Raw genomic sequence first — 27,741 nt, forward strand, 5'->3', positions numbered from 1 at the left:
CAAATTAACCTTAAAAAGTCCAAAAGCAATATTGTAACTTTAAGGGCTTATATCAGGCAAAACACTACAGGTGATACAAGGGATTTGCATCATTTCCGACCTTCCATGGGTTAGCTACAGTAGCTAATATAGGTCTAATTGACATGGCAGGAATGGTTTTTCCAGCATGCTATATGACTTTTTAAAGACTATAGATTTGTAAGCCTATTTAACCAAAGTTAAAAACTCTTTAAAGTTGAAAAGTGGATAGAAAAACTTTTGCTCCACATGTAGGTTACCCATGCTTTTTTCCAAGTCAGGAAAAAGATTATAAAGGATGCCAGTGGTGATGGCGTGTAACGGATATCCTGAATCATGTGTCTGTCAAGGATTTTCATTTGCATATATAAAGCACACATATCACTCAGAGATTATATAAGCTCCCATTGTTGAAATCATTTTATAGAATACAAATTGAAAGCTGGTCTTTGGGTTTCAGTATTTGCAGTCACACACCTGAAACAAGCATGCAGATAAATGTGGGGCAATCAGCTGAACACCTGACTGCATACTCATTCTGGGCCAGTGATTCAGAAGGCATCTTGTCAGTTTGCTTCAACTGATATTTGCCAATTGTTTCCCATCCCTCTGATCTGCAGATGAAGGGAAAAGAGTAAATAGAAAAGTAACAAGCTTTCTTTGTATCCTTGGCGGCCTAAAGCGTGTTTATAGAGTCAGATGGTTCCACTGTTGCTGTACTTAAATATACCAACTTCCTGCTGTCATTTTGACAGGAAGGAATTAATGACAAATAAGAGAGGGATGTTCTACACAAGCCTTTAAGCTTTTAGACATGCCCACTGTTTCCCACTGGTTAATGGAAACCTGTAGAGAGAATATACTAGCTGTCTGCAGTTGCCTAGCTTTTATTCTTATCCAATCCACTTATCTAGTGACTTCAATGCCGTATGAGCTATGGACCAGTAACAAGCATAGAGTTCAGACTTCACTCTGAATTTAAACTCTATATGCTTACAAATGAGTGAATCTGAAAGAAACAAACATCTAGGCAACTAGCATTATCAGAAGATCAAAAATGGTTGTCTTCATATTTCTCTCACTACAGCTTTTCATTGCCAATGTTTAATAATACGGTATCAATGTGATAAAAGCAAAAAACATATCCAGGTAACAAAATCTCTGTCCCCTGAAACTAATTTGTTCCACTATTGGGGCATAGCTATCTTGCTTTAATCTTGTATCAATATTACCTGATATCTTTTACAATGGCTCTAGACCATAGGTCTGAGGGCAGGAGGAGTGTAAAGCTGCGTACACACTGCCAATTTTTGTCGTTGGAAAGGATCTTTCACGATGGGAGTGCACGATGCATGAAAGGTGCTGTACATACAGCACCGTTCATGCTCTATGGAGAGGGGAGGGGGAGAGCGACGGAGCGGCACCCTGCTGCGCGCTCTCCCCTTCACTTTCATTACGATCGGCTGTCGTCCATCGTCCGTGGATCCGGCAGGTCGGTCGTCCGGACGATGGACGACACCGACTGTACACACGGCACATTTTCCCCCGATAATTGGCCGATGCCGATTATCGGGCGATAAAAATCTGACGTGTGTACGTAGCTTTATGAGATTAGGATAAGGGCTTTTATTTTTACAAAAAGTCTTGCATATCAGTATCAGTATTGTTTAGCCTGTGCAGCCAGCAAGCTTCAGGGAAAGAATGAGTGAATTTGCAACAGCTGATGGAGCCAACAACAAAGGTATGTTTACATGCATGAGGAATGGTAAGGTTCGCTATAATGTGACAACTGAAAACAAAAATGGCAAACACTTGGTGTGCTCTTAGTAGCAATACTAAAACTTGTCGCTACATCTGCTGCTAATCTGTCTTGTACAGGAGCTGCTGCATATATGACATATCCCTGCAGTGCTAACCAAGATTTCTTTCTAATTCTTAGATCCTATTTCAGTGTGATGAGACGATGGCAGCAGCAGGAAAGAGCCAGTTGTCTCCAGCAAGGCAATGTCATGTGAATTCAGTTTTAGAATGCAGATCTAGACACAAAGGGCAAGGCTAACATTCCCCTGTCTCCACACCCGGTGCATTTTATTATGACCGATGACTTGCTGTAAATGAGCCCTGTCCTTAATGCTTTGGTCGGCACAGATTCAACACACTGTAAACTGCTCAGTTTCCAGCAGCAGAAGCGTGACGCATTGCAGAGACTACGACAGGAATCCTTTGGGACTGCATATGAAACACTGCACAGAGGGGATTGCAGAAGAGAAGGATTCCCCTCTTATCCTTAAAAGGCTTTGACTATTTCTAGCGCCGATTAGTTATTCAACACCATTTCACAACTAACCCTCCGGCCTGGGTTCTAAGCTCAGGAAGCGAATGGGGTTATGTCATATTAGCAGGAGGTAATCTGTCAATAACAATTTAAGCTGTTTACTGGTTTTCAGAGTAAGCACTCATTCAAATGGAAATAATTCTCCATCTGATTTTGGCAGGAAAAATATTAAATTACTGCTTCTGTAGCTTCTTGAAATCTATTTGCCATTGCATACAATGTGGTTTGACACCAATTCTCCTGGTTTCAAATGCCACTCGTAATGACTATGACATCTCTGGTCAGATGGTCTTAGTATCACATAGGGAGGCAGATATTTCAAATTGCTACTTTAGCTCCTAGATTAAAAGGTGGTAACCCTATTAGGGTAGACAGGTGCTGTCATCAATGGTTGGGACAATGTAAATTTGAGATTGGATCCTTGTAGTGCATGACCGATCTTGTCAAGGCACTGTTAGCATACATTGCAATATATGTATTGACAGGCCATTAGTGCAGAAAACTTACATGTACTTAACATAGGAGGCACCACGGCACCATAGGAGGTTAGTACTCTGGCCTTTGCAGTGCTAGGTCCCAGGTTTGAATTTTGGCCAGGACACTATCTGCATAGAGATTACATTTCTCCCCATGTTTGCGTAGTTTCCTACCACATTCCAAAAACATGCAGTTAGGTTAATTGGCTTCCCCTCAATATTGTCCTTAGACTGTATTATTTGACATATCACTATGGTAGGGGCATTGCATTGTAAGCTCCTTTGAGGGACAGCTAGTGACATGACTATGGACTTTGTACAGCGCTACGTAATATGACCATGCTGTATAAATACTATGTATTATTAATAACATAAAAATATATAACATCAAAATGGGGTCACTGAGGATACCTAGTCACGTGTTAGTTTAACCTATTCCAATTTTAGGTGTTCACTTAGGACAATGTGTTTAAAAGTTTATTCTGCAAATATTTTGCATTTATTGCATATATTTCCTGTTTTCTTCTTCTTCTTTATTAGCATGTTAAATAAAATATTAAATAAGCAATTTCTGTTTTATTTTCAAATATGGTATTACTAGATCTGTGTCCTTCTTTGTGTAATGCAGGCAGATCATAGCTGATGGGAAGGAGCAGCAGTGTGTTGTACATACCTTCCTGAAAAAATCACTGCATCCCTTTTCCAACCCTCAGCCTTGATGCAAGCAATGGGATTGCACTTAGTAAAAGTTATGCACATGTCAAAATCTCTTTGGCAGATATCAGCCTGAGGAAATAAGAATTAGGTAACACCCTCTTGTGAAGCTGAGCCACCATGTTTAAAAGGATCAAAATGCAATGAATGAAAGAGGTGTGCTGGGGACAAGCTGGAGATGAGTGGGCTGGATGATGCTGGACATCCTCCAGCCAGAAAAGGAAGTGGACACTATGCATTATTATTATGTGACGCATATATTATTATGGACGCTGCATTATTTTTTGCCTGGCGTAAGAAGCCCACAATGTGCAGTGTAATTAGATAAAGCAATTTTAGTACAAGAGAGGAGCTGATACAACTGTGCAAGTATTGAAGAGAACGCCGGAGTTCAGCTTTAAGTACAATAGGCAAATGAAAGTATTCGGCATCCCCCCCAAAATGACTTTGCTTTAGATATACTTTTAATGTCCACTCCGCAGGGCGGGATAAGTTGCCTAACGAAAGCAGAGAAAAATTAAGTCACTGACCTGGTTATGCAGTGAGGCATTAATGTCTAGATGGGCTAAACAGACTAATACATCATTTTTTCAGAAAGCCAGGTCACATATATGTAGCTGCTTAAAGCAGAACTATAGATCCACATTCAAAAATTATGAAAAACCAGAACTTTTATTGCAGAAGGGACATGCAATGTGCCTTGTGAAATAAAACATGCTTATCTGTGTGTTCACAAACTATTTTCAAGAACACTGAGCTATGCATGTGCAGTTTAGTGTAGAATGCGTGGATATGCCAAGTATGTTACATCATTCTGCCTTGGTCAATAAAGTTAACCAGAGATCCAGAATCTGGAGGAAGACCAGGTGACAATGGCAGTGCCAGCAATGGCTAAGTATAGGTGAATATATTTAAAAAATGATGATCAAGCAGGTAAGTTTATTTTATTGCGAAAGGGACATCACCTGTCCCTTCTGCAATAACGGGCCTGTCTGGTTGCATTTTTTTATTTTGATGCTTTAACCTCCTGAGCGGTAACCCCGAATGTGGCTCAGGGTAAAAAAAAAAAACAACTGATAGCAGTAACCCCGAGTGTGGCTAAAAAAAAATAAAGACCTACCTGGTCCCATCTGCGTGCTCCAGTGTCCTGCCATTCTATGGCTACATCCTCTTATCCGATCCTTCCCCCCGGCGAGTGCGCTGACGTTCCCCAGCAGTTTTCAGTGACGTCAGTGCGAGCGGGAGTGTGGCAGGAATTTTTTAAAATTATTTTGTATTGGATTCAATACAAATTAACTGTATTTTATATACAAATTAACTGTATTTTATATATATATATATATATATATATATATATATATAATATATGCTACTGTACAGTTATATTACAGGTTTCAGTATTTTTTATGTATTTATGCACCCTTGTGCTTTTTATTTAAAGTTTATTATTAAATTGAATAAATATTTGACATATTTCAGTGAGTTATGCCTAAGAATTACAGGCCTGCAATGTAAAATAAATTTTCATGAAAGACAGTGTACCGCTTTTAGATATATAAATCCGGGCAGACATGAACCGCCAAGGAGGTTAATTCACCATATATCTCAGTATATATTTATATATATATTTATTTTTTTCCTAAAATCAATTTGTTATATTCACCCATTAATTATTTTAGAAAGAATATAAAGTAAATATACCGTCCTATTGACCAGACTCCGCCCATGTAGGCAGGGCCTGGCTGACAGTTTCCCGCTCGGTTTCCTGGTATACAGCCGCTGCCCGAGCCCCGGTCTTCATTGTCTTTTTCTCAAATCAGATATGACCAGCTCAGCAGTCCTGAGGGGGGGGATATAATAATTTACAAGGCGACGGCTGTATAGGATTCCTGCGGAACAGTTATTTGCGGGGAGCTATTTAAACCCTGCAGTGACCAATATGACATAAGATGATTCATTGTGTCATGTTCACTTAATGAGAGTGCAGCAGGACAGCGTTTGGCAAAGTGACATCAAATAGCAAAGCTGGTATTTTGAGGCACGGCTCGGTTACAGCTCCCGCTCGGATTTCACCCACGAGAAAGCATAAACTTCACATGCTACAATCAGCTGTGGTGTAACTTCGCAGATAAAAAGGCTTTATTTTCCTAACTTCCACAGAAGACAGAAAGAGGAATTTCAAGTTTCTACTTTTAATGGTCAAGAAGATTGTCAAGAGGTTTCTTTTTTATTTTCGTGCTGTATTGTGAAATGGCAATTATGGAATGGACACCTAGGACTGTATGGTATTTATTGAATATCATCTGTGGTTACGATTAGTATGTGGCTGAATTTTTTAAGTACATGGGGACCTTCATAACAACTTATCCCAGTTCTTCTCATTTTGCTTTGTTTTAGTACGTAATGCTCAAGCAACTATTACATAGAATCCTTATAAAAATCCTTTTCCTGGGAGACTAATATTATCTTGCATTTATAAAGCCCAAACATATTGGGTCTGAGGATACAATTTTATTTAGTGAAACTGGGTGATCCACCAAACCTGGAATGAATCTGGTCCAGGATTTAAAACATTTGCTAACAAACAGCAAATGACTTTGCTGATTCCAGGTTTGCTGGATCACCCAGCTTCACTGATGAAAGTCAGCCCCATTATGCAGTGCTTTACAAGGTCCATAGTCATATCACTAACTGTTAACTGTTACCATAGTCAATAGTCAATCTAATGTCCCTACCATAACCATATATCACTAACACAGTCTAAGTTCAATTTTGGGGAAGTTAATTAACCTATTAGTATGTTTTTGGATGTTGGAGGAAACAATAGTACCCAGCAGAAACCCATGCAGACACCATGCAGATGGTATCCTAGCAGAGATTCAAACCTGATACCCTGATACTGCAAGTTGAGACTGCTAGCCACCATCCAAGCCACTGTGTTATATAGTTAAACTGACTGAAAACAAAGGCCCGTCAAAATGAGGAAAATGAGCTTTCTTGGCTACGGCCTCCCATTTTTGGCTCTGGTTTAGGATTTTATTATGGGCTCAATGCGATTAACTGAATACAAAAATGAAAACCTGAAGTGGGTATACCTGCCCAAGAATTTGTATTTCTATCCGTTAAGTCCTAAAATTTGCACAACTCTCCCATATAGCACAACCATGTGAGAATGAACAGGAAGTTTCCCTCTGCTTTAATACTTACAGGTCCCGTCTCAGGCCCAGGATTTGATTGGTCAATGAAGGAAAAGCAACAGACTACTTTAACAAATAAATATTTGCAACAATGTGTATCCAAGATACTCAGTTTGAAAAGCATTATTTTGGCAGCTTCTTCCAACTAATTAAGATGTTCCCATCTATACTAGGAAAAGGAAAGGGGGTGTTGGAACAAAAGCTGTAAAAAGGAACTTTCCGAGAAGCGCTCACAATCTGTTAAATATAAAATATTCACAGGCAATATTTAAAATAGGAATTATAAATATTTGAAATATCCACAGAGTATTGTAGAGGCCTGGGATGACATGCCCCCGGAGGTGTGTCCATGACTGCCTGTGCTTAGTGAAAATTGAGTTGTATTATTTCTCCAACACGCAGCATTGGATAAAAGGTGGGAAATGAAACACAAACACTCTTTATTTACTTTTCTTGAATGGCCATCTGTGTTTGCCATGTCACCCTTATAATTCTGAAGGGTATCAACCCAGACAGTTCAAACAAAGATCATGAGTAGCTAACAATCAGATTTTAGTTTTTTCATCTTCTAACCTGAAATTAAAAAATAAAATCTGATTGATAATGGTTTCAGAAACCTTTTTTTTCTGTGAATTACATAAATCATTACATATCCATAAACTTCTCTTGGCCTTACACATAGGCCACACGTAGTTACCTTTCCACAAGATATCATAGATAATGCCAGCTGATACCAGAGATGAAACTCTCCGCATGCAAACTTCATGGCTCTCTCCAGACACTGAAAAACAGAGAAAACTGATATCATAAAATGAACTTGTCCAGAAATATGAACTGCAAGTACAGAAAAAATGCAGGGAAAAGCATTTCTGTGCTGACAGAACCCTATCAGTGACCTTTTATTTGCTATGATTTGGTCTACTAAATATAACATGGAAAAGTATCTGTTTGATAAAATGTGCTTTTAACTTCCTGTAATGAGCTGACAATACTGCAATAAAACTTTAACATGTTGGAGTTCTCTCTGCACACTACAGAACACCTTCCACCTATAGAATAAGAAAGAGGGAGGTGTTCTTTAGGTATAACAAACTTTCTGCCATAGGGTAACGATGCTGCTTGTCTACCCAGGCTATTGATGACCATTATTCCCATTAGAGAGAAGTCCTATATAAGCACCAAGCTATTCCCACATGACCACGTTAGAGCTTGTTGACTGGCTAATTATTCACCCATCACTGTACAATAAGAGTAGGTGGAGGGAATTGCATGCTCTTCAAATGTGAAAATTCTGGCTATTTCTCTTTATTCCAGGTGGCTGAAAAGAGAAGCATTCGGAGTGGATCATTCAGAAGTACCTATTGCAGAAAATCATTGAAAATATGAAAATAAAAGAAACTCGTCACATAGGTTGTGTTCACTAATTCAGTTTATTTAAAAAAAAAAAAAAAAAGTTTCAAGTTTGCTTGAAAAATCCCTTTAATCATAACTTATGCTTTAGAGTACAGCCCCATTAATAGATGCATTGCATTGCAAAAAAAAGATATCAGACAGCTTGTGGACTGATGACAGACTGAACTGAAGAACCCCCTTGCTAGCTCTTAAGCCGTGCACTTTCTAGAGTGCACGGCTTAAGAGTGAGCACCGGTCACGATGTTGGTGTTTGTTCGGCCGGTGGGTGCAGCTGTTACAGTGTGATTTCATGCAGAAGTATGGCTGAAGAGCAGTCAACCACACAGCTCTATTCCAAGCACATAAGCAATTAAGCTGTTTGAAAGCTGCAGGATCAGGGTTGATAAAAATCAAAGCATCCCTCCAAATGGATTTCTGAATCACTCTGATAATATTTTGCTGTAAAGAGTAAAGCTGCGTACACACTTCCAATTTTTATCGTTCAAAATGAACGACGAACGATCGATTGGGCAAAAATCGTTCGTAAAAAAGTAACCAACGACGCAGACGAACGAGGAAAGTCGTTGGAAATGAACAACCGGACCGGCGGATCGGATTGGACGACGATCGTTGACCATCGTTCGTGTGTACGATCGTTCATTGATCGTCCATGGTCTGAGCATGCGTGATGAACGAACGTTCCTGCCGTGCACGTAACTTCCTGTATCGTTCAAACGATCGCATCTATTGTGTGTACAATATCTGCGAACGATCGTGTCGTTATCTGTATGTACAGGATCGGTGCTATACGATCGTTCGCAGATATCGTGCAGGATCGTTCGTCGTTCGTTTACCAACGATAATAATTGGAAGTGTGTACGTAGCTTTAGACCACTAATAGGGCCAACGTACATTCCAGGTAAAAGGGGGCAAAATGACACACAATACTATGGGAACATAGAGCTTCAAAGCAAGAGCACAGAAAAAGTGGGAACTAATAAAAAGCGCTAGACCCTCTCTCTTGTACCAATTAACCCTTCCCCCCTTCATACCATGTCATTGCTGGGAGTTTAGACTCTGTGATAGTTGTGTGTCATTTACCATGATGTTTTGAAAGCTTTTTAGCAGTAACACCAGGGTTTGCATTACTTTCCTTCTGTGTCATCACCTCTGTTCTCAAAATAGCAAATGTGTTGGTCACATCCAATGCTCCAGTAATGTAACCACCTAGCACTGCCATGATAATATGTAAACAGTGCATAGATATTCAAGAAGGGATAAGTAAAAATTCATTTTTGCCAAGAAAAAAATATCATTTGCATTAAACTCCTACTGAACAATAGCAATTCTCCAGTGTGCAAATGGCTTTGTAGTCTCATACCGTATAGCTGCAGTGTAGATTGTCCAAGGCACTTCTGCTTGTAAATGTTAGCATATTAGACATTTGGGAGATTTGGTGAAGTTACTGCTCATTGTTCTCGCTGGAGAGGAAGTTGCATCTGCGGACCTGCAGTGCAAGAATCTCCCTGCTTTACTCTTTCGTGTGCACTTTCTCCAATTCTCTAGCTCTTTGGAAGGAAGAGGGGTATCTGATATGAGGGGAAGCCTCTACCTCTACCCACACAAACACAGAGAATACCTAAGCATGATAAGCCAGTAATAGTGAAACAACCAACTGCACGAACCCTGTCCAGCAATTGCCTATTTCAGTCCCAGCTTCCAGAGTACAGGTTTTCTTTAAATGCCAACAAAGTGCATTAATACCCTAAATAACAAAAAAAAACAGTGTACAGTTTCTACTTTCCATTCCCTTCTTCCCCACAGCATTATGTTTACATATTAATTACAGCTGTGCTTTCAATAAAGAAGCACAAATGGCAGCAGTGACATGTGATCACCCAATCCCCTTATCATTCTTGTCTTCCTCTTTCCATAACTCATTAACAGGCTCCACAGTATTCTAATCTCCATCTGGTAAGTCATTCTTTCCTCCTGCAAAGTCATACATTCTCCTTTAAAGTCACGAAAAAATAGTTTATCTGTTTATTATAACCATATGGAATATATTAACAAATGTGTATGTACAAATATATATATAAAACATACAATATATATAAAATACAATGTACCATGCAAATAATAATTTCAAAAGTATTACCTAAAAATACCTTCAAATAAAACTGTCACAAACCTAAGAAATAAATATAAAGCACAGGATGAAATGCTTGATGAGATAAGAACCAGCTGACAATTTATCAAGCTGAGCCTGACCAGACCCCACGTGACCAGACCCCACTCTGAATCTTTGTACGGGTCAGTAGGGCTACCAATAACAAGGCTGGCCAGAAGACTCACTAACTTGTCCAAAGGTCAAAAGAAAAGTTGGCCAACTAATTTTATTTTTTTATACCATTGGATTTAATCCTTTTATTACGTATTCTATACTTCCATACTATATGTTGCAGGTGTTTATAAGTAGGTATCCAGAAAAAATATTAACCTCAAACAAGCACTTTTTGGATACAATGGAATTCTCCAATCAATGTGGTCTCTTTCAACCTGAGATAATCATTTGCACTCCAGATATAGTTATTGTATATCACCACCATGCAATATCTTTGTGTATGGATAAATAGTCTTACATAGGATCATATTTCCACCACAGCCCATTACCTCTGACAACATGGCATACTGCCCTCTTCTAGCCATTGTGATGCTCAACAGGTCATATACCGCAGAAGCATTCTGTAGGCTAACGGCACGGTCTTCCTTCTGGTCTGGAGCGCGGCTAATAACAGCATCTCTGTTTGCCTGTTATAATTGAACAAAGTATATTTTGAAGAAAATCCTCAGCTTCCAATTTATTCAACATCCAAAAAAACATCCAAGAATTTTTAAAGTACTGAAAATCAGAAACAATGGGCCACATTTGCTGGATCACCTAGGTACACCCATGACAGTCATCTCCTGTCTTGGAGAGCTTTATTAAATCAAACCCATCAAATCAAATTTGCTTCATCTTTATAATATATTAAATATAGTAATCTACAACTTAAAGAAATAAATAATTCCCAATATTGTGTTCAACAAAATGTACTCAGTCATACTATTTTTTGTGCTTTCAATACAGGTTGGACTGGGCCTTGGGCTTTTTCTTTTATATTTTAGGGTTCCCCTACTTTTTTAACAAAACAGCCACCACATTAGGTCACAGTGGTCCATCTCAAGTATGAAGGGAGAGCTACAAAGTTGGATCAAAATATAAGTCTAATACCTGGATTTGAGGAATTTGAACAAGCATTAGATCAAAATTTACAACATTATTAAATATAAATTAAAAGTGTTTCATTTCATCTGCTAGGCTATGTTCAGACTGGCATTGAGCTTACGGTGTGGTTAACGCTTCGTCATGTTAGTAAACCGCTGCCTAGGAGCAGACCTTAAATGTAGCAATCCAATAGTAATACAATAAAAATGAAATGTGGGCAGCAGTGAGTGAATTAGTACCCCTCAATGTCACTCACTTTTAAATGCACAACTGTTGGTTCTTTAGGAGTGGTCGAGCAAATGGCAAAGTGCCAAATGCTGGGAGCCGTGCAGGATCACTTGATCCCACTGCAGGTCTGTACCTACCCTAAGGATGGACAACCTCCAATATAATACATTTTTGGGGTTTAGATTTTCTTTAAGTCTGAAACCCATCAAATCCTTTATGATTTACATCAGATATGACATTATATAATGAATGTTGTAAGAAGGCATAAGGCTTCTGTATAGAATTAGCAGCCTTAGAATTTGCTGGGAGCTTTCTATAGCAGGAAATGTGACACTCATTGAATCATGTCATGATACAAAAGTCTGCAATCGGCTGTGAATCACCCTGACAAAGAATAATTGGGAACATTTATGGACCTGCAGGCTTATTCGTAAGAAAGAGTGAGGATAATGTAACCCATAGCAACTAGAACACATCATTAATATTAATTCTAAAAGGTCACCGATGTGTAGGAAATATATTCTGTTTCCAACAGAAAGTAAATACAATCAATTATTTATTAGTTATAAATAACTGAGTTTGTGTAAATAATTGGGGTAGAGAATGTTTACTTTGCAAGGTGAATTTATACCTAGTTTAGGATATGAGGAGAAGCTGTGCTGACTTTAATCATCCGATTATGTGAAAGCAAAAACTTTGCTTTTTTTTATTTTTCTTGCAGCTATTTCCCCTGATGTGATCTTTCCCAATTAAAAACATGACAGGGACAGCTTGCATTGGAAAAGTGAGACAATTAGCAGTATGTTACTGCTCACAAAAGAATAAATGTGTGCTTACAAATATGACCACCAAATCAATGGGATAATTCTGTTAGGTGCATCCTGTGCATGTTGCGGAGAGTACAAGCAGGGTCTCCTTTGCCATACTGAAAGCATCTTGTAGAAGTCGCTCTCTTCGGAGTGGCATATTGCTGCACTGAGCCTACAAAACCAGCCAACTGCAACTACCGTTGGTGCATACAATGTAATTGTTCTATGGATAACAAGCAAACATAAATAGTTAGGGTAAGTTCAGACACAGAGTCAGGTTGTAGTGAACTGTGCCACATATACCGTCTAACCTACTGTATGGTCGCTCATAGGGTATGAATGGGGGTGGTAGTGAGCCATTCCATACTATCCCCTGCCAAATGCTAAAATACTGCTTCATAAAGAACCAGTGTACCAGCAGTGGCTTCCAAAATGCCGACTATTGATATTGAGTGTGGAATCAAAATAATCTTAACAAGTCAGAAAGGGTCCATCCATCATACAAGTTTCTCATTTTTAAAACTTTCCATTAGATTACATTTTTGGCCATATGCACATCGTTTTCTTCTTCTTTATATTATTATTATTATTATTATTATTATTAATAAACTATATTTATGTAGAACAAACATATTATGCATTGCTGTCCTTTAAATATACTTATTAAAGTATCTGAATTTTGAGACTTTCTATTTAATTACATTTTTGGCCATGTGTACAAATTATTAATATTATAATATTATTATTATTATTAATAGACTTTATTTATGTAGAGTAAACATTTTATGACGCGCTGCACTACAAATAGGGGTTGCAAATGACAGACAGATACAAACAATGACGGAGAAGGAGGAGGAAGGACCCTGCCCAAAAGAGCTTACAACCTTATGTTCATTTATTAAAAGATAAAGTAAGTAAGTAAAATATAGTGATCCACTTGCATTACAGTCATTTACACATGTTTAATAATATTGAATCAATGGTGCAAAGGATGCAGCATAATGTAGTACAATCTACTGATTTTTGACTGGCAGCTGACATTTATATCAAGCAAGTTGATTGAACCTAACATCAATTAAGCTAAAATCGATTTATGCATGGCTGGCAATAATACATTTAACCTTGGGATTTAGGGGACTGTAGCAACCCCAAAAGACATCACAACATGAACAAAAATATTTAATCAGCATGTTTTGCTTTTCCAAGAAAAAGCGTTTTATTTTCACTACACATGATTTGTACAGGGGCGAGGGATTTATGTCATGTGATAATTAAATGCAGTTGATTTTAATACTTGAGGTTTGCTGGATCCCTCACCTATCCTGACATTTTATCTCTGTGACAAGTAGTGATTGCAATCTTCATTTTTCATGCCCCTTTCTATTGTGTGCCACTTCCCCCAACTCTTAGATTGTAAACTTTTTTGGGAAGGGTCCCTTCCTCTTCCTGTGTTTGTATCTGTCTGTGATTTGCTACTTCTATTTAATGTACAGCGCTGCATAATATGTTGGCGCTATATAAATACTGTTTAATATTAATAATAAAAAATGTCACCCTGCCTCTAACAGCTAGGCACATGTGGATCCATTAAAAAATAGGTGCAGCCCCTCATCCTTCTCAGCATGGTTGACAAAACTGAACAAGAAATAGGACTCTATTCTGTTATGACGTTCCTCTGTGCTGCCCTTTATAATCCAGAGAGCTGGTTGCATTTGAGAAAGTGGCCACATCATGATAGATTGGAATGCATATTAGCTTCTCTACCACTATAAGGATGGTAGGTAAGAGTTAATTGCTTGAATTTTGTGATTCAACAGCTACTTATTTTAGAACAGTCTCCCGCGTTAGACACAGTTATTTTTATCATGTAATGTGGAACTGAAATTATATATTTTTCTCCCAAAGGCCTCCTGGCCCTCCCTGCAAGTTTAGTAATGAAAGCTACAGAACTCATATCGGATATTTCACTCTTCCAGATGGCAGACCAGAGCGGTGCCCCAGCTTTTTTTAAATATCTTCTGCCTTACTGCACTAACTGAGGTTACTCCATTGACGTCTATGTAGGTGTCTAGCAAATGACAAAGTTTATATAGACCACATGGGTTATGGTCTACAGTGGAAAGGATATCCAGATGTCCGCTTTCACAATATAAACAAAGCTTTGTAGACAACTAACCATTACATGGATGTGAGATTACTGGACAGCCCATCTTAAAATATGTACCAGACTCCTCTCTTCCGGGAAGGCTTTCCACAAGATTCTATCTGTGAGCCTTTCGGCCCATTTAGCCAAAAGAGCATTTGTGAGGTTGGGTACTAACTGGTGCTGAGGATAGACCAGTAGACTTGGCTTTTCAACATCTTTTCAATTCATCTCAGAGGTGTTGATTGGGGTTGAGGTCTGGGATCTGTGCAGGTCGTTTGAGTCCTTCACAACAAACATATCAATCCATGAATTTTTGAATCGAGCTTTGTGCACACGAATGCAGTCATTTTGGAACAGAAAGGAGCTTTAACCAAACTGTTAACCAATTATTAAAGCTGTATGACAGCCACATCCCAAATAATGCAAATATACAAAAGAAAGAAAAGTGTCTCATAGGAACCCAAACAGGATTTTAAACTGGCATTCAATTTAATACAGCAATGTGTAAAAAATAAACTTCTCATTTTTACATATCATATGAAATACAATCACGTATAATGGTAAATTGGTAAAACATTTTAGTAGTCAGCATACAATTGTATCAAAATGGTAGGAACCTCCAACAGGAATGGAGTAAGGAAGGACAGTCAGTACCATGATCCACTATGTGGCCAAATGTATGTGGACATCCCTCCAAATTATTGAATTTAAGTTGCAATATTGTGTTTTTGCCATGAGGCAAGAAGGGCACAATTGTCTACAATCCCTTTTTTGTTGCATTGTTGAATTGAATGCCAATTTAAAATCCCCTTTGGGTTCCTATGAGCCACTTTTCTTTCTTTTGTATATTTCTATGATTTGGGATGTGGCTGTCATACTGCTTTAATGCCCTCAACTGATATGTAATGGTGTTGGTTGTCTGTAGTACATTCCCATGTATATTAAAATGTTCCAAACTTTTTTTTGCACCTGTCAATGCCATCCAGCAAGGACATAATTGTTATTAAACCTATCAATTTGTTTAACGAATTAGTGTAGTCAAGTGGGTGAAGGAGATACTTCTTCTATACATGGTTCAATTACAGCAATTAACAGATAATTAAAACCTGGCACAGTTTTTCATCCATCCTCACTCTATGACATTCCATGAAAAAGCTGACTAAACACAAAAATATAATCAATTAAAAAAAAAAGCATGGCACTTATGGTTTGTCCATAGGAGGTATGCAGACAATGCTAATTGTGAAGAATGAAGCAGCCTTAGGAAATCACACTTTTCTGTCTAGCAGTCTCACATCCTGGTGCTCACCTGTCTATAGCTACACTGCAATAATTGTATGATGAGATAGCTTTCAGAGACAATCATGGCCTGGAGAAAATGTGAAATCTGGATGAGAAATGGTCACAGATGACTTCAAAGCTTGTTGCCTCAAAAGTTTTGCAAAATGGCCATTTAGGGTTATCTCTTCTTACAATTATTACAAAACAAAATGTCTCTAGTGACTATTACAAACATTCTGGTATTGTTTTGGGTGTCTGATAAGTATAAAAATATTTCATCCTGCCATTTCCTGCCTCTTTCTCTGGATTCCTGTCAATAGTGACAATGCTAACCATAGATACCAACTCGTATGGTAGCATTGTCAAAAAGCCTTTTTTATTTAAAATGGTGCCAGGTTGACACATCACGTACCTGCATCATGTGGTCAGCTTGTAGCATCATAGGAAGCCATATCTCATGGCTTGTTCCAATGTGTTCTGAAGCTGGCAGTGAATTTACAAGGAATTACTGAATGCTGAATTCATGATGAATTACAGGCAGATGGACAAGGGTTACTTATACCAGGCCCAGTTTAAAAAAGCTTGACTGTTACATCCTCGTGCACAGCTCCTTTGTGTAGCAGTTTTTTGCAGCATCCCCAGCCCCTTAAGTCATATGCCTTCTCCCCATCTCAGCATCCCTGGCAAACTGCGAAGAAGGGGATTAGAGAGTATGTTCTGCAGCCCATGAGCAGATTAGTTCCTGTTCATGATTCTGACAGACTATTGGCTTCTAGTCCCATTTAGGCCCTTCCAGTTTTAGGCTCTGATGGCTGGATCTTCCGCATGTTACCCATGCCTTTACCCAGCTGTAGTCTAGCTGACTACCTTTCGGTATACCTGATCTGCCCTTGACCTAGCTTTTTGTCCTCTGCCTGCCCTGATCTCAGAGCGTCTGGACCTTGATTGTTGCCAGCTGCTTGCCCCTGACCCTGGCTATCGCTTATGCTCCTTACAGAGATTCCAGCCTACCCAATACCTGATCTGATCTCTAACCAATACCTGATCACCGAAGCGTCTGTTCCACTCGCCCATGGTGGGGAGAGCCTAAGGGCTGCAACCTGGTGTTCTCCCTATAGAAAAGTAATCCAGTGACCACTAGGGTCACCGGCCCATCACTCCTTGCAGGATGCTCTGGTAAAAACCAGGAAACACTCTGCACCCCAGGTAATTTTGTAGCACCTGCCAAGGGGTGTAACCCTAACATGGACATTTTCAGTTCTAGAACTTTTAGACATGGGGTAGGGGAGCCCAGGAATTTTATTTAATATGGGACCCAGAAATTTCTAATAGCGGCCCAGGACAAAGGTATTGCTCTTGTGATGTTTTGCATTTTTTTGCATTCTAGAACCCTTACCTACAGACTGAATGTTGGCACATATCTACATACAAGGCATGGAATAAACACTCACAAACCACAGCTGACTGAGGTTTTAAGGTCTTCAAGAAAGCCGCCTAAAGCTTTTAAAATACTTTGTAAATGCCAACTATGCACACTACTCTGCAGGCTATGGTTTACAAGCTGTGGCTCTTGTGAAGCAGACTTTTTAACATTTCCTAGTTTACTGGATCAGTTATGTAATCCAGACATACATCAATTACCTTTACTGCATTTTATAGAGCCAGTAAAAAAAAAAAGGCCATGGTGATCCATAATGAACCACTGGCAGAATGAGCAACCTAGGCAGGCGCCTCAGGTCCAACGGATGCATGAAATCAAGCCATGCATGATTCATGTGCCACCGTCATTGGGACCCATATCCTTAATAATGATTAAGACATATCTGTATTATTAACTGTAATCTTCGTCAATGAGCCTACACGTAAATGAATACAGAAGGATGTCATTTCTCTGGAGGATATTTTATGATTTTTACAATACAATAAACCAAAACAAAATGATTCTGCTTTTGTTGAGTCATATAGGTACAGTAAGGTCTCACAGTAACTCAAAACATGTAAATGTGTCATATATTGAAACATGTAAACTGGATTCTATGGTTAATAATAAAAATGAACTTGTTATTATAGAACCTTTAAGACTGCCATTGCTAACACCATCTGAAAATGCAAGTTGTTGGCCATGGTGATCTATAATGAACCACTGGCATAATGAGCAACCTAGGCAGGAGGCTCAGGTCCAATGGATATCTATGGGCCCTTGCTAAAACATTTTTATGTTCCTACAGTAAAACAGGTATGTCAATTGGTCAAAGTTGTCCCCCGTCACTTTACAAGGTACTATGTATAGATAGGTGTTTGGTGTTCAATGTGGCTATTCCAGGTCAGATACAATTGGAGCTCTTTTTTGCCTATTTTATCTATAATCAATGTCTATCAATGAAAAAGTAGCCAAATTGGTTGTGCCTTAATCTTCTTCTGACTGCTGACCAGGAAAATGGATTCACTTTGCTCTTTTTTTCCAATTAATTCCAGTGACAATTCAAGATTTTAACTATTGAAAGCAGAAAAGGAGGTTAACGGCATCCTCGCGATATACCACACAGTAACAATGTCCACCTGGAAATCCGTGTTTCCACCCAAACCAAAGACCAATTGCCCCTATTTCTATCCCTTCTCTAAATTCATGCTTTATCTTGGGACTGCTGGGACCACCTTTTCTGCTATGTCTCGGTGCCTGCTCTATTAGCCGAATAAAAGGTCTGTTGGATATCAAATACTAACTTTTCAAGCAGCACAATTGGTATCATTTTTTTCACATCATTACATCTTAAACTGTTATAATGTTTTCCCATCATTAATTCACCTGAAGAAGCAGTCAATTCCAATATGTGTTGAGCATGAAGATGGGAATCAATACAATAATATATATTGAAGGTTGAGCATAATTTATGTTTTTCAAAAAACCTGGAATAAATTACATTTTTATGGATATTAAGTGTTAATTTGTGGTGCCCTTAAAGTCCTGGAGAAAACTTCCTTTTTTTGGAATGAGATATAAGACAATACCTGTCAAACTAGCACTCTCATTTATAAATATAGCTTAAAAAAAGAAAAAAATGCAGATTTTACTGAACATTTATAATAGTTGATGTAGTGACTTGGTAGCTTACCATTGATTCACTAATCAGAAGCAGAAGTAGAGCCTCCTCGATATTGTCCTGAGGGCAGAACAGGCTACAAACACACACAAGTGAAGAATTAGGTTATACACTGCAGCTCAAAACAAGTGTTACATTGACAGAGCAGTAACAGAAAACAAGCCATGCATGATTCATGTGCCACCTAATACCGTCACTGGGACCCACATCCCTAATAACGATTAAGATAGATCTGTATTATTTACTGTGATCTTCGTCAATGAGCCTACACGTAAATGAATACAGAAGTTTGTCATTTCTCTGGAGGATATTTTATGATTTTTACAATAATTCAAACAAAAAAAACTGATTCTGCTTTTGTTGAGTCATATAGGTACAGTACGGTCTCACACTGACTCATTTTATATTCCAATTCTCTGGAAAGTTATATAACAATTATTGGTTATATAACAATAAATGGACAATGAACAGATTCACCCATTTGTAATAGTCTTTAGCTGAAAAACAAGCACTGGACACATCAAGTCTGGTCAGATTCTATGATAACTGAACATGATTTTTATAGATCAGTAGATTTATAGATGATTATAAAATACTGCCATTGCAGTATATTGCTTTTACTATCTATGGTTGTTATCTAGCATAGAAATAGGTGTGTTTGGCCTGAACATATAAAAAGGTTTCTGTCCTTTTCACAAGGGGTGATGCAGATAGAGACATATATCTATGTAGACTTTTTGACTTGCTCCCGAGACTCCACAGATGAGGAATGTGTTGTTTTGATCATTAGCTGGGTCTTTGTAAATGGATTTTTGGGGCTGGAATCTCACTCATGGTTTTCATCCCTAATACCCAATTAGAAATTGTTCATTTTTTTTTAAATCAAAACAGTTGTTCGGTCCTTGGGTGGTAGTTTAGTGCAGATGAATTTTGGAAGAGGCAATAAGAGTTATAGCAAAGAAATGCATCATTGTATGCTTAGTCAACATAGGGCTTCAACCTGGACAGCTACAGTATATGCTACAGTATATCTACCTTCCAAGAACTGATCATTTTTTAATTCTGGTGGTTGGAATAGAGGGAACACTGTCTTTCCAAAGTATGGACAGCTGGATTGCTGCATTGGTCAAGCATAATTTAGTAATAATGGAGCTTGTCTGATCCTTCCTACCTCATAAACATTCCTACTGATCAGTAAGGCCATTACAAATATGTGGTAAGCAGGAGGGGTGAACAAGCTCCCACAACATTTGAAGCTTAGCCATATCAAAATAGCTTGTAATTTGGGTATAATAGGGGCAACAACTACTACTGGAGGTGCCTACACTTTGCATGTTAGGTGCCATAATCACTTACCAAAAAGGCAGAAGTTCAGCTTTAAATGAGGTCAGTGTTGAGTGGTCTTCAGCTGTAAGCTTATTGACCTCCCCTCCATATACACATTCTGCCTCTACTGACTGTCTGTTCTTTATCTGGGCCTTCTCTCCTAATCTTACAATGATCTGTCTTGTGAATTCACAGTTGTCTTGCTGTAGTATCTTCCTGTTTGCTTTTTGACATATCAAGCTTAGTTCCTGAATTTCCATGTGTGTCCATTATCCCAGGATGCCACATCTGCTGGTCTTCTGAGTTCTATCACTGCAACTTCCCCCAGGCACTTGTTCTATTACTGTGCTACCTTAATCAGGGAAGCTTGGGCTAGAAGAGTAAGGCTACATACACACATACAATAATTGTAGTTGGAAAACGAACAATAACAGATCAACGATTATTCCTGATTATTTTAAACGATCGTATAGTGCACGATTCTGTATCTGCTGTAATGTTTGATCGTTAAATGATAATCCACCAATAATGCACACACAGCAGATATGATCGTTTCAACAATGCAGGAAGTGAGGTGTACCTGAGGAAGTGATGTACAGGAAGTAATGGCTCTGAGTGATACAAAAAGAATGTGTTCAGGAACAATTGTTCATTTTTTGCGAACGTTCATCCTGAAGACTGTTCACTTACCTCTCTCTGCAATATGCCTTTCCACGTCTTCTCATGTAAGAAGAAAGCAGCCCTTGCTATGGTGTATGTGCTAATGAGAAGCAAGATGAACATGATGTGTAAGGACAAGTTGTGAAGAAGCGCAGGGTGGGGTTTAAGGATTGGTTGATGGACCAAGACACCATTTCCCATGGGAATCTGCTACGAGAACTGCCCTTGACATCCCCAGAGGACTACAAAAATTACCTTTGGATGTCGGATGTGTGCTTCAAGAATTTACTTGTCACAGTGGGGCCTTTTCTGCAAAAACAGAATACCTGCATGAGAAAGTCCATAACAGCCGAACAGAGGTTGATTGCCACATTGAGATTCCACGTTCATCGGCGTTGTTGGCCTGTCATTGTGCGCCTTTTTGTTAATAATTATCGAACGATCGGTGATTATTCATTTATTTTCAGCGACAATTATTGCACCTGTGTACGTAGCCTAAGAGAAGGTGCCTTCATCATCTCAATCTTCCATCAGGTAAACGACACTAAGCCACTCAATAAGGCGTTAGACACTGCAATAAGCCTTCCCTGATGAGCTACTGAGTTATGTAAACAATGGGCCTTAATCAAAGAAGCAAACTGAAAGCCTTTCAAAAATAAAAACTAAGACTAAAGCTCCACTTGCAGGCTCAAAAGCAAACTTCTCATATGCATTTTATTTGCCTGGAAATATATTACTTTTTGTTATCTTTATACAAGGAACAAAGAAAGTATCATGTTCAAAAATGGCAAATATAACCTTTAAAGTGTTTTTCAAGTATTGCTATATATTATAGAAAACAGAAATTCCTTACTGATCTCCTGTGTAGATCTGTGGTTTGTGACTGAGGAAGTGGTAAGGGACTGAGCTGCTTTCTTTCTTCATTTGTTCAACTGGAACACTATTTAATGGTGACCAATAGCAATTCTCACTTAAGGAATGGAGCAAGACTTCAGCAAGCTGCCGGGATGCCGTCTGGCAAAAAAAATAACATGAAAAAAACAAATTATATGTGGGAGATAAATGTAATGCATATACAATTCATTGATCCTGCAACAATCATCTCCGCTCATTGGCTGTGTACAAATGATCTTCGTAAAACAATGAAGAATTCTAACCAACACTAAAATAGTATACATGCATTACAGTTGGCATTCCCCTAGAGGTTGCTAGGGGCTCCTTGTGCAATTTGTGCCTTTCTGGTCAGTTACCATTGATATCAATGATCTTTTTGGGTATTTTTTACTGGTGGCTTTGTTTTCATTGGCCAACATTGTAAAAGGTATTCTACTCATTGACCCCCAGACTAATGTACCAATAATTGTGCATATCATAAATATTGGCAGGGGTTCCCAGAAACCTGAAAGTTATTTGAAGGGTTGCCCATTTGAGAAAGGTTGCGCTAGATATTTGATGTCAGAGGCGAATGATCGCGACCCTCTTGCATGATAGTCTACATGTATACAGAGATTACTTGAATTTAGCGATCTGACGTGCTTCCCACTTCACCCAATCCCCCTATAGATTTGAACAGTGCTATCTGCACAACAGCACTCTTTCGCTCTACTGTAATTGGAAACAATCAATAAAAATCTATTCAACTGCCATAAATTAGATGAATGCATGCAGCTTTACCCTTGGTTAATGACTGGGATTTTATAAACATAAATGCCCTCAAAAGTACTAAAAGCACTGCGGCCTTGTACTCCAAATGACAAAGATAAACATAATTACATATTATACATTCATTCAGTGAATAAAAATGGCCACAGTTTTTGACAATAGACTTCTATTTGCAATTTCAGCTTTAGCTACTGAGTTCTATAAATGTCAAACATGTAGTGCAAACATATTACACAGCCCAAAAGTCCATAGCCATGTGACTAGCTGTCCCTTAAAGGGGCTCACAATATAAAGCTTCCATTATAGTCAAATGACACTACCACAGTCTAGGGCCAATTTTTTAGGGAAGCCAATTAACCTAACTGTATATTTTTGGGATATGGGCGGAAAACCACTCAAACACAGAGAGAACAAACTTCCAGATAGTGTCCTGGCCAAGATTCAAACCTGTGACCTAGCACTGGAAAACTGAGTGCTAACCTCTGAGCCAACCATGCTGCCCCATGTTTAGTAAAGCAGCCAAGATTACCCAGGTAAAAATATTAAAAGTAGCATAGTGCCCCATTCAATGGCAGATCAATGCACTTTTTATTGTACCAAAAATTATATAGAAAACATGAATTAGTATATTCCATTGCCACATTCCATAGACACATGCATGTCACCATCATACTGTTAGCAGATTAGGTTGATTTAGGTGTGACTAGGACTGGTGTTTTTCTTTTTGGAAAGACTAATTGGACTCCTGAGAAAAAAGTGGGGTTAGAGGTTGTTGGCGAAGCAGATTAAAATGATAATTTACGTACAGAGCCTGAGAACAACAAGTTCCATTCCATTCTTGAAATTACTGACAAAATTTCATTCTAAATATTTTTCTTCATTTATTTCCAGTAACTGTCTCAAAAGATGCACCACCTATGATTTCTATAATTGTGCCATTGTTACTAATTGTGTGTCATTTACAACACATTTTTATTTAACATTAACATATATCACACCCTCCATGCTTTTCTCTCTTTGCATTGTCTACAGCTAGAACACATAAGTAGGGTTTGGATGATATTGTTACAATGTGATCTCTTCTGATGCTACAATACAGACAATAGTGAAATGTCCACCAGGCGATCACATTCTCAACTAAAATCACACACAATTATACAAAATGGCTATGTGACTGCAGCTTAAAGACAAATAGCAATGGGTGATAACTACTGAAAGAGAATGAAAAACACTAGATAATGCACATTTTCTGGAGCACACAAAGAGACATTGTTTCCAAAGAACTTAAATATGTTTCCAACTGATAGAAAGCTGTGTGTGGTTGTTAAAGAAATGTTCATAATAAAAAAAGATGGCCATAAAGAAAGCAAACTAGTCAATTTACATCTAGAGTTTGTTTGTTGGGTAAGAAAGTTTTGATTCCTATGACCTTTGTGTGTTTTTTTTAAACTTTAGGACTTTACCTGAATAGAACTGAGTATATGTAAATTGAAATTGTACATTACCATTTAATGCAAAGTAACAAGTTCACTTAAAGGAGAACTGAACCCAGACGATTTTCATCTGCACAGCGATTTTCAATGTGGGAGTTTAATTCCACTTTATTAACCCCCAACACTCTTTTAATAACCCCCAACACTGAATTATTGCAGATATATCCCCTACAATTCTTACAAATGACCAAAAACAACCAAAAAATGTCCCATTTACCCTAACAACCTTGCCATGCACTCACTCATGACAGTGCTCAGACCCTTCCCTTCTGCAATAATCATTCTTAGCTGCCTGATCACTCTCTTCATCTGTAAAAGCTTCAGGTTTGCCCTGCAGTTGCTAGGACCTAATGAATACCTACGAGCCAGCATGGAAGTTACGTCATCCCTGCCCCATCAATAGAGAGGGGTGAAGAGCAAAAAATAAAAAAGGAAGGAAGAAGATGGAGATCCACTTTTGTTTACATCAGATGAATACACCCCAGGTGTTTCGTGTCCTATTAGAACAGGGGTCAGCAAAGTTTTATCACCACTAGGCCATTTAGGGCCCGTCCCACCCACCACCAGGCAACGGCCCCTGAAGTGAGCCCCTGCAAGGGGACAGCTCCTAACACCTCCGAAGCCAGGGGTTGTCGGCCAGCATTAGGCCGGATCAGCCAGGGAGTGTTAGGACGGTATTACACAGTATTTATATAGCCATCATATTACACAGCGCTGTACAAAGTCCATAGTCATGTCACTAACTGTCCCTCAAAGGAGCTCACAATCTAATGTCCCTACTATAGTCATATGTCATTAATGTAGTCTAAGATCAATTTAGGGGGAAGCCAATTAACCTAACTGCATGTTTTTGGGAGGAAACCGGAGTACCGGGAGGAAACCCACGCAGTCACGGGGAGAACCTGCAAACTCCATGCAGATCCTGATCCAGTGTCCTGGCTGGGATTGCGAACCTAGGACCTAGTGCTGCAGAGGCTGGAGTGCTAACCCCTGAGCCACCATGCAGCTAACCACCAGCTAAGCCATATCTGGCCTAGAGGCCTGAGTTTGCCGACCCCTGCATTAGAAGAACATGTTGAACCATACAAAAAGGGTTTTTATATTGCACATTTTTATCTATATTTAATTTATTGATTAGCACTTATTTTTAACCAAGGTAAAACAGATCATATACTAAACAAGTGGATGGTACACAGTGTTCAACCCAGAATTTTTTTTAAGCCAGGTGAGAAGAAATTGTAGGCGGGTGGCAGCCCCTGTATTGTGACCAAACTCTAAAAATCTCTGTAAACTGTGTAAATAAATTGTAATGCTAGGTGTATACCATGCAATTTTCTTCTACTATTCCTTGTTTAAATGACAAGATCAACACCTAAATTGATCCTTAGTCATAGACTATAAGTTGTGGATGTACCAGTGCTCCCCTCAGCCCCTACCCGCCACTATTCAGTAACCACCCGGCTGTTTTTGGGGCATTTACTGAAAAGTGGCAGGTGGTGCGCCCAGCTAAAAGGGGCTGAGGGGAACACTGGTACATGAACAACTTATAGTCTATGACTCAGAATCAATTGAGGTGTTGATCTTGTCATTTAAACAAGGAATCGTAGAAGGAAATTGCATGGTATACGCCTAGCATTACAATGTATTTACTGATTTCAAGTTACCAGTAGTTCTGCCATTAACAAATCTATGCTTCCTGATGATTGTGAATATCTATTTCAGACTGTGGTGAGACCACTGCTTTCAAACAGAGAGCAATGGTAACTTTCACAACATGCTGCCATATTTGCATGTGTTAGAGAAAAAGGTAGAACAAAAGAAAATGAAAACTCACTTTGCAAAAAATACCAAAAAATCATGCACCTGACCACCCCCCCCCGCCCCATTTAAAGCTATTTTTCCAAAGATTTGGAAATTCACTATACAAAGAGAAAATGTACTTATCATAGTAGATTAGGTAAAGTTATGCCAATTTAAATCATCTATTTCCTAATCTGTTCATCAATACCAGTAACATACATACATGTGGGAGGTGTACTGTAATAATATTTGCTCTTCCAATAATGTACAACTTGGCTCATTTTACACCTTGTCGGAGAATTCAAAGGGCACCAACAGTAGTATAAACAATCAAATATGGGGGCCCATTCTGACTGTACAGGATATTACATTTACTATTGGATTTTTAAACTCAGTGAAGTGCATTCCAAGGGCGTCACGTCACATCCTGCACTGTTTACTTTTTCCCGTATGGTCAGTTAGAATTGGGAGATTTTAACATCTGGAAGTGTTCACATGGATTTCATGAGCTGACCAATAGCATACATTAGAGAATCAGTAATTATGTCTGGAATGTGCGTATCTTTCCTTCCACTATCTAGACCAAAGGTATGATATCTAAAGTAAATGTTTCCGTCATCAATAATTATATCCTAGCCTAGCCTGGAATGCTTAGATGTTAAAGTTTTATTGACCTTTTTTCCATGTATGGCTTGTAATGTTTTAGGTCATAGGCCATAGTTGGCCACTCTATGTACTTATATTATGTATACGTACATAATGGGCCTAATTTATGAAAGCTCTTCAAGACTGGAGAAGATGGACTATCATAGGAAAACCTGGGTGATCCAGCAGGAGGAACCCTGGTTGAGAAAAGCTGAGCTAAAATGATACGTTTTATGTCACATGGCACAAGGGCACTTCCATCATTGCATATTGTATACTCCTGGCCAACTGTGCATCCAGAACTGCCGAATTACAGCACTGATACAACCTAATATTACAGAATTATTTACAGCTGTTTAGGGTTTGTTAAAGGCAGGATAAATAAAGTCAATATGCAAATTCACATCCTAAATGATAATTATTACTTATCTTGAAGCTTAACCATGGAAATCAAATATTAGTAAAAATTATTTATTTATTTGCCATGCACATTTTCTAAATTAACAATGTTTTTTCTTTCATCAAATGTCTTTATGATTTGAAGAACATTTGTAGATTTTCCACCAAATCCATCTGTCATCTGAGTCAGTCGCTCAGTGTAAGTTGTTTGAGGACAGGCAGATGTCTTACCCTCCATCTTTCCCGATGAGCCATCTGCCTGTCTATGGTGACCGGATGAATCAAATCAGACCCATAGTGATTTAATGAGCACAACAAATCTATAGGAGGCCTAACCTGTAATTTTATTTTAGCTCAACAGTCTTCCAGCAAAGATTCAGATTGCATTGTCTGATTCATAGAATATGAATTTGCAAAATTTAATATCAACTGAAAATAAGAAATATCATTGAAGTAGAAATGTGAAAGATATAACAGGACACAAAACAAACATACAAAATTTGGGACTTTTAAGGCCAATGAATATACAGTCTGTATACTCTGTTTATGACTGTATATTCATAATTATAGATCTCCCTATTTGTCCTGAAGAAGCAGACTTAGTCTCCGCGTAACGGGTCGACAGCTTGAACATCATTGTTGGTGTCCATGTAGGAGATATTGTTCAATGTGTGTATGTTTTTATACAGCGAATCTAGCCGAATCTAGCAAATCAAGATAGCCCAAGATCAAAACAAGGAAGAGAAAAAGGAAGAAGATGATAGCACTCACAATGAAACAAGAACAAGTGA

The 27,741-nt window shown here is 38.5% G+C and overlaps 1 protein-coding gene across 6 annotated transcripts in view; it reads right to left on the bottom strand.

Moving 5' to 3' along the window:
- Positions 1 to 27,741, bottom strand: part of TTC7A (tetratricopeptide repeat domain 7A) — a 211,536-nt gene that overhangs the window by 131,712 nt on the left and 52,083 nt on the right. For 2 of the 6 annotated variants that reach the window (XM_072409746.1, XM_072409744.1), the window contains exons 7-11: positions 21,805 to 21,965; positions 21,207 to 21,260; positions 18,978 to 19,041; positions 10,806 to 10,943; positions 7,438 to 7,521 (exon numbers count right to left, since the gene is read on the bottom strand). In XM_072409746.1, coding sequence (XP_072265847.1) covers positions 7,438 to 7,521; positions 10,806 to 10,943; positions 18,978 to 19,041; positions 21,207 to 21,260; positions 21,805 to 21,965 — 501 coding nt within the window. The remainder of the gene's footprint in view (positions 1 to 7,437; positions 7,522 to 10,805; positions 10,944 to 18,977; positions 19,042 to 21,206; positions 21,261 to 21,804; positions 21,966 to 27,741) is intronic. The other 4 variants (XM_072409749.1, XM_072409745.1, XM_072409747.1 and 1 more) reach the window with 3 other exon arrangements.

Source organism: Pyxicephalus adspersus, chromosome 4 (assembly GCF_032062135.1).
Source record: "Pyxicephalus adspersus chromosome 4, UCB_Pads_2.0, whole genome shotgun sequence".
In the NCBI taxonomy this organism is placed as follows: Eukaryota; Metazoa; Chordata; class Amphibia; order Anura; family Pyxicephalidae; genus Pyxicephalus; species Pyxicephalus adspersus.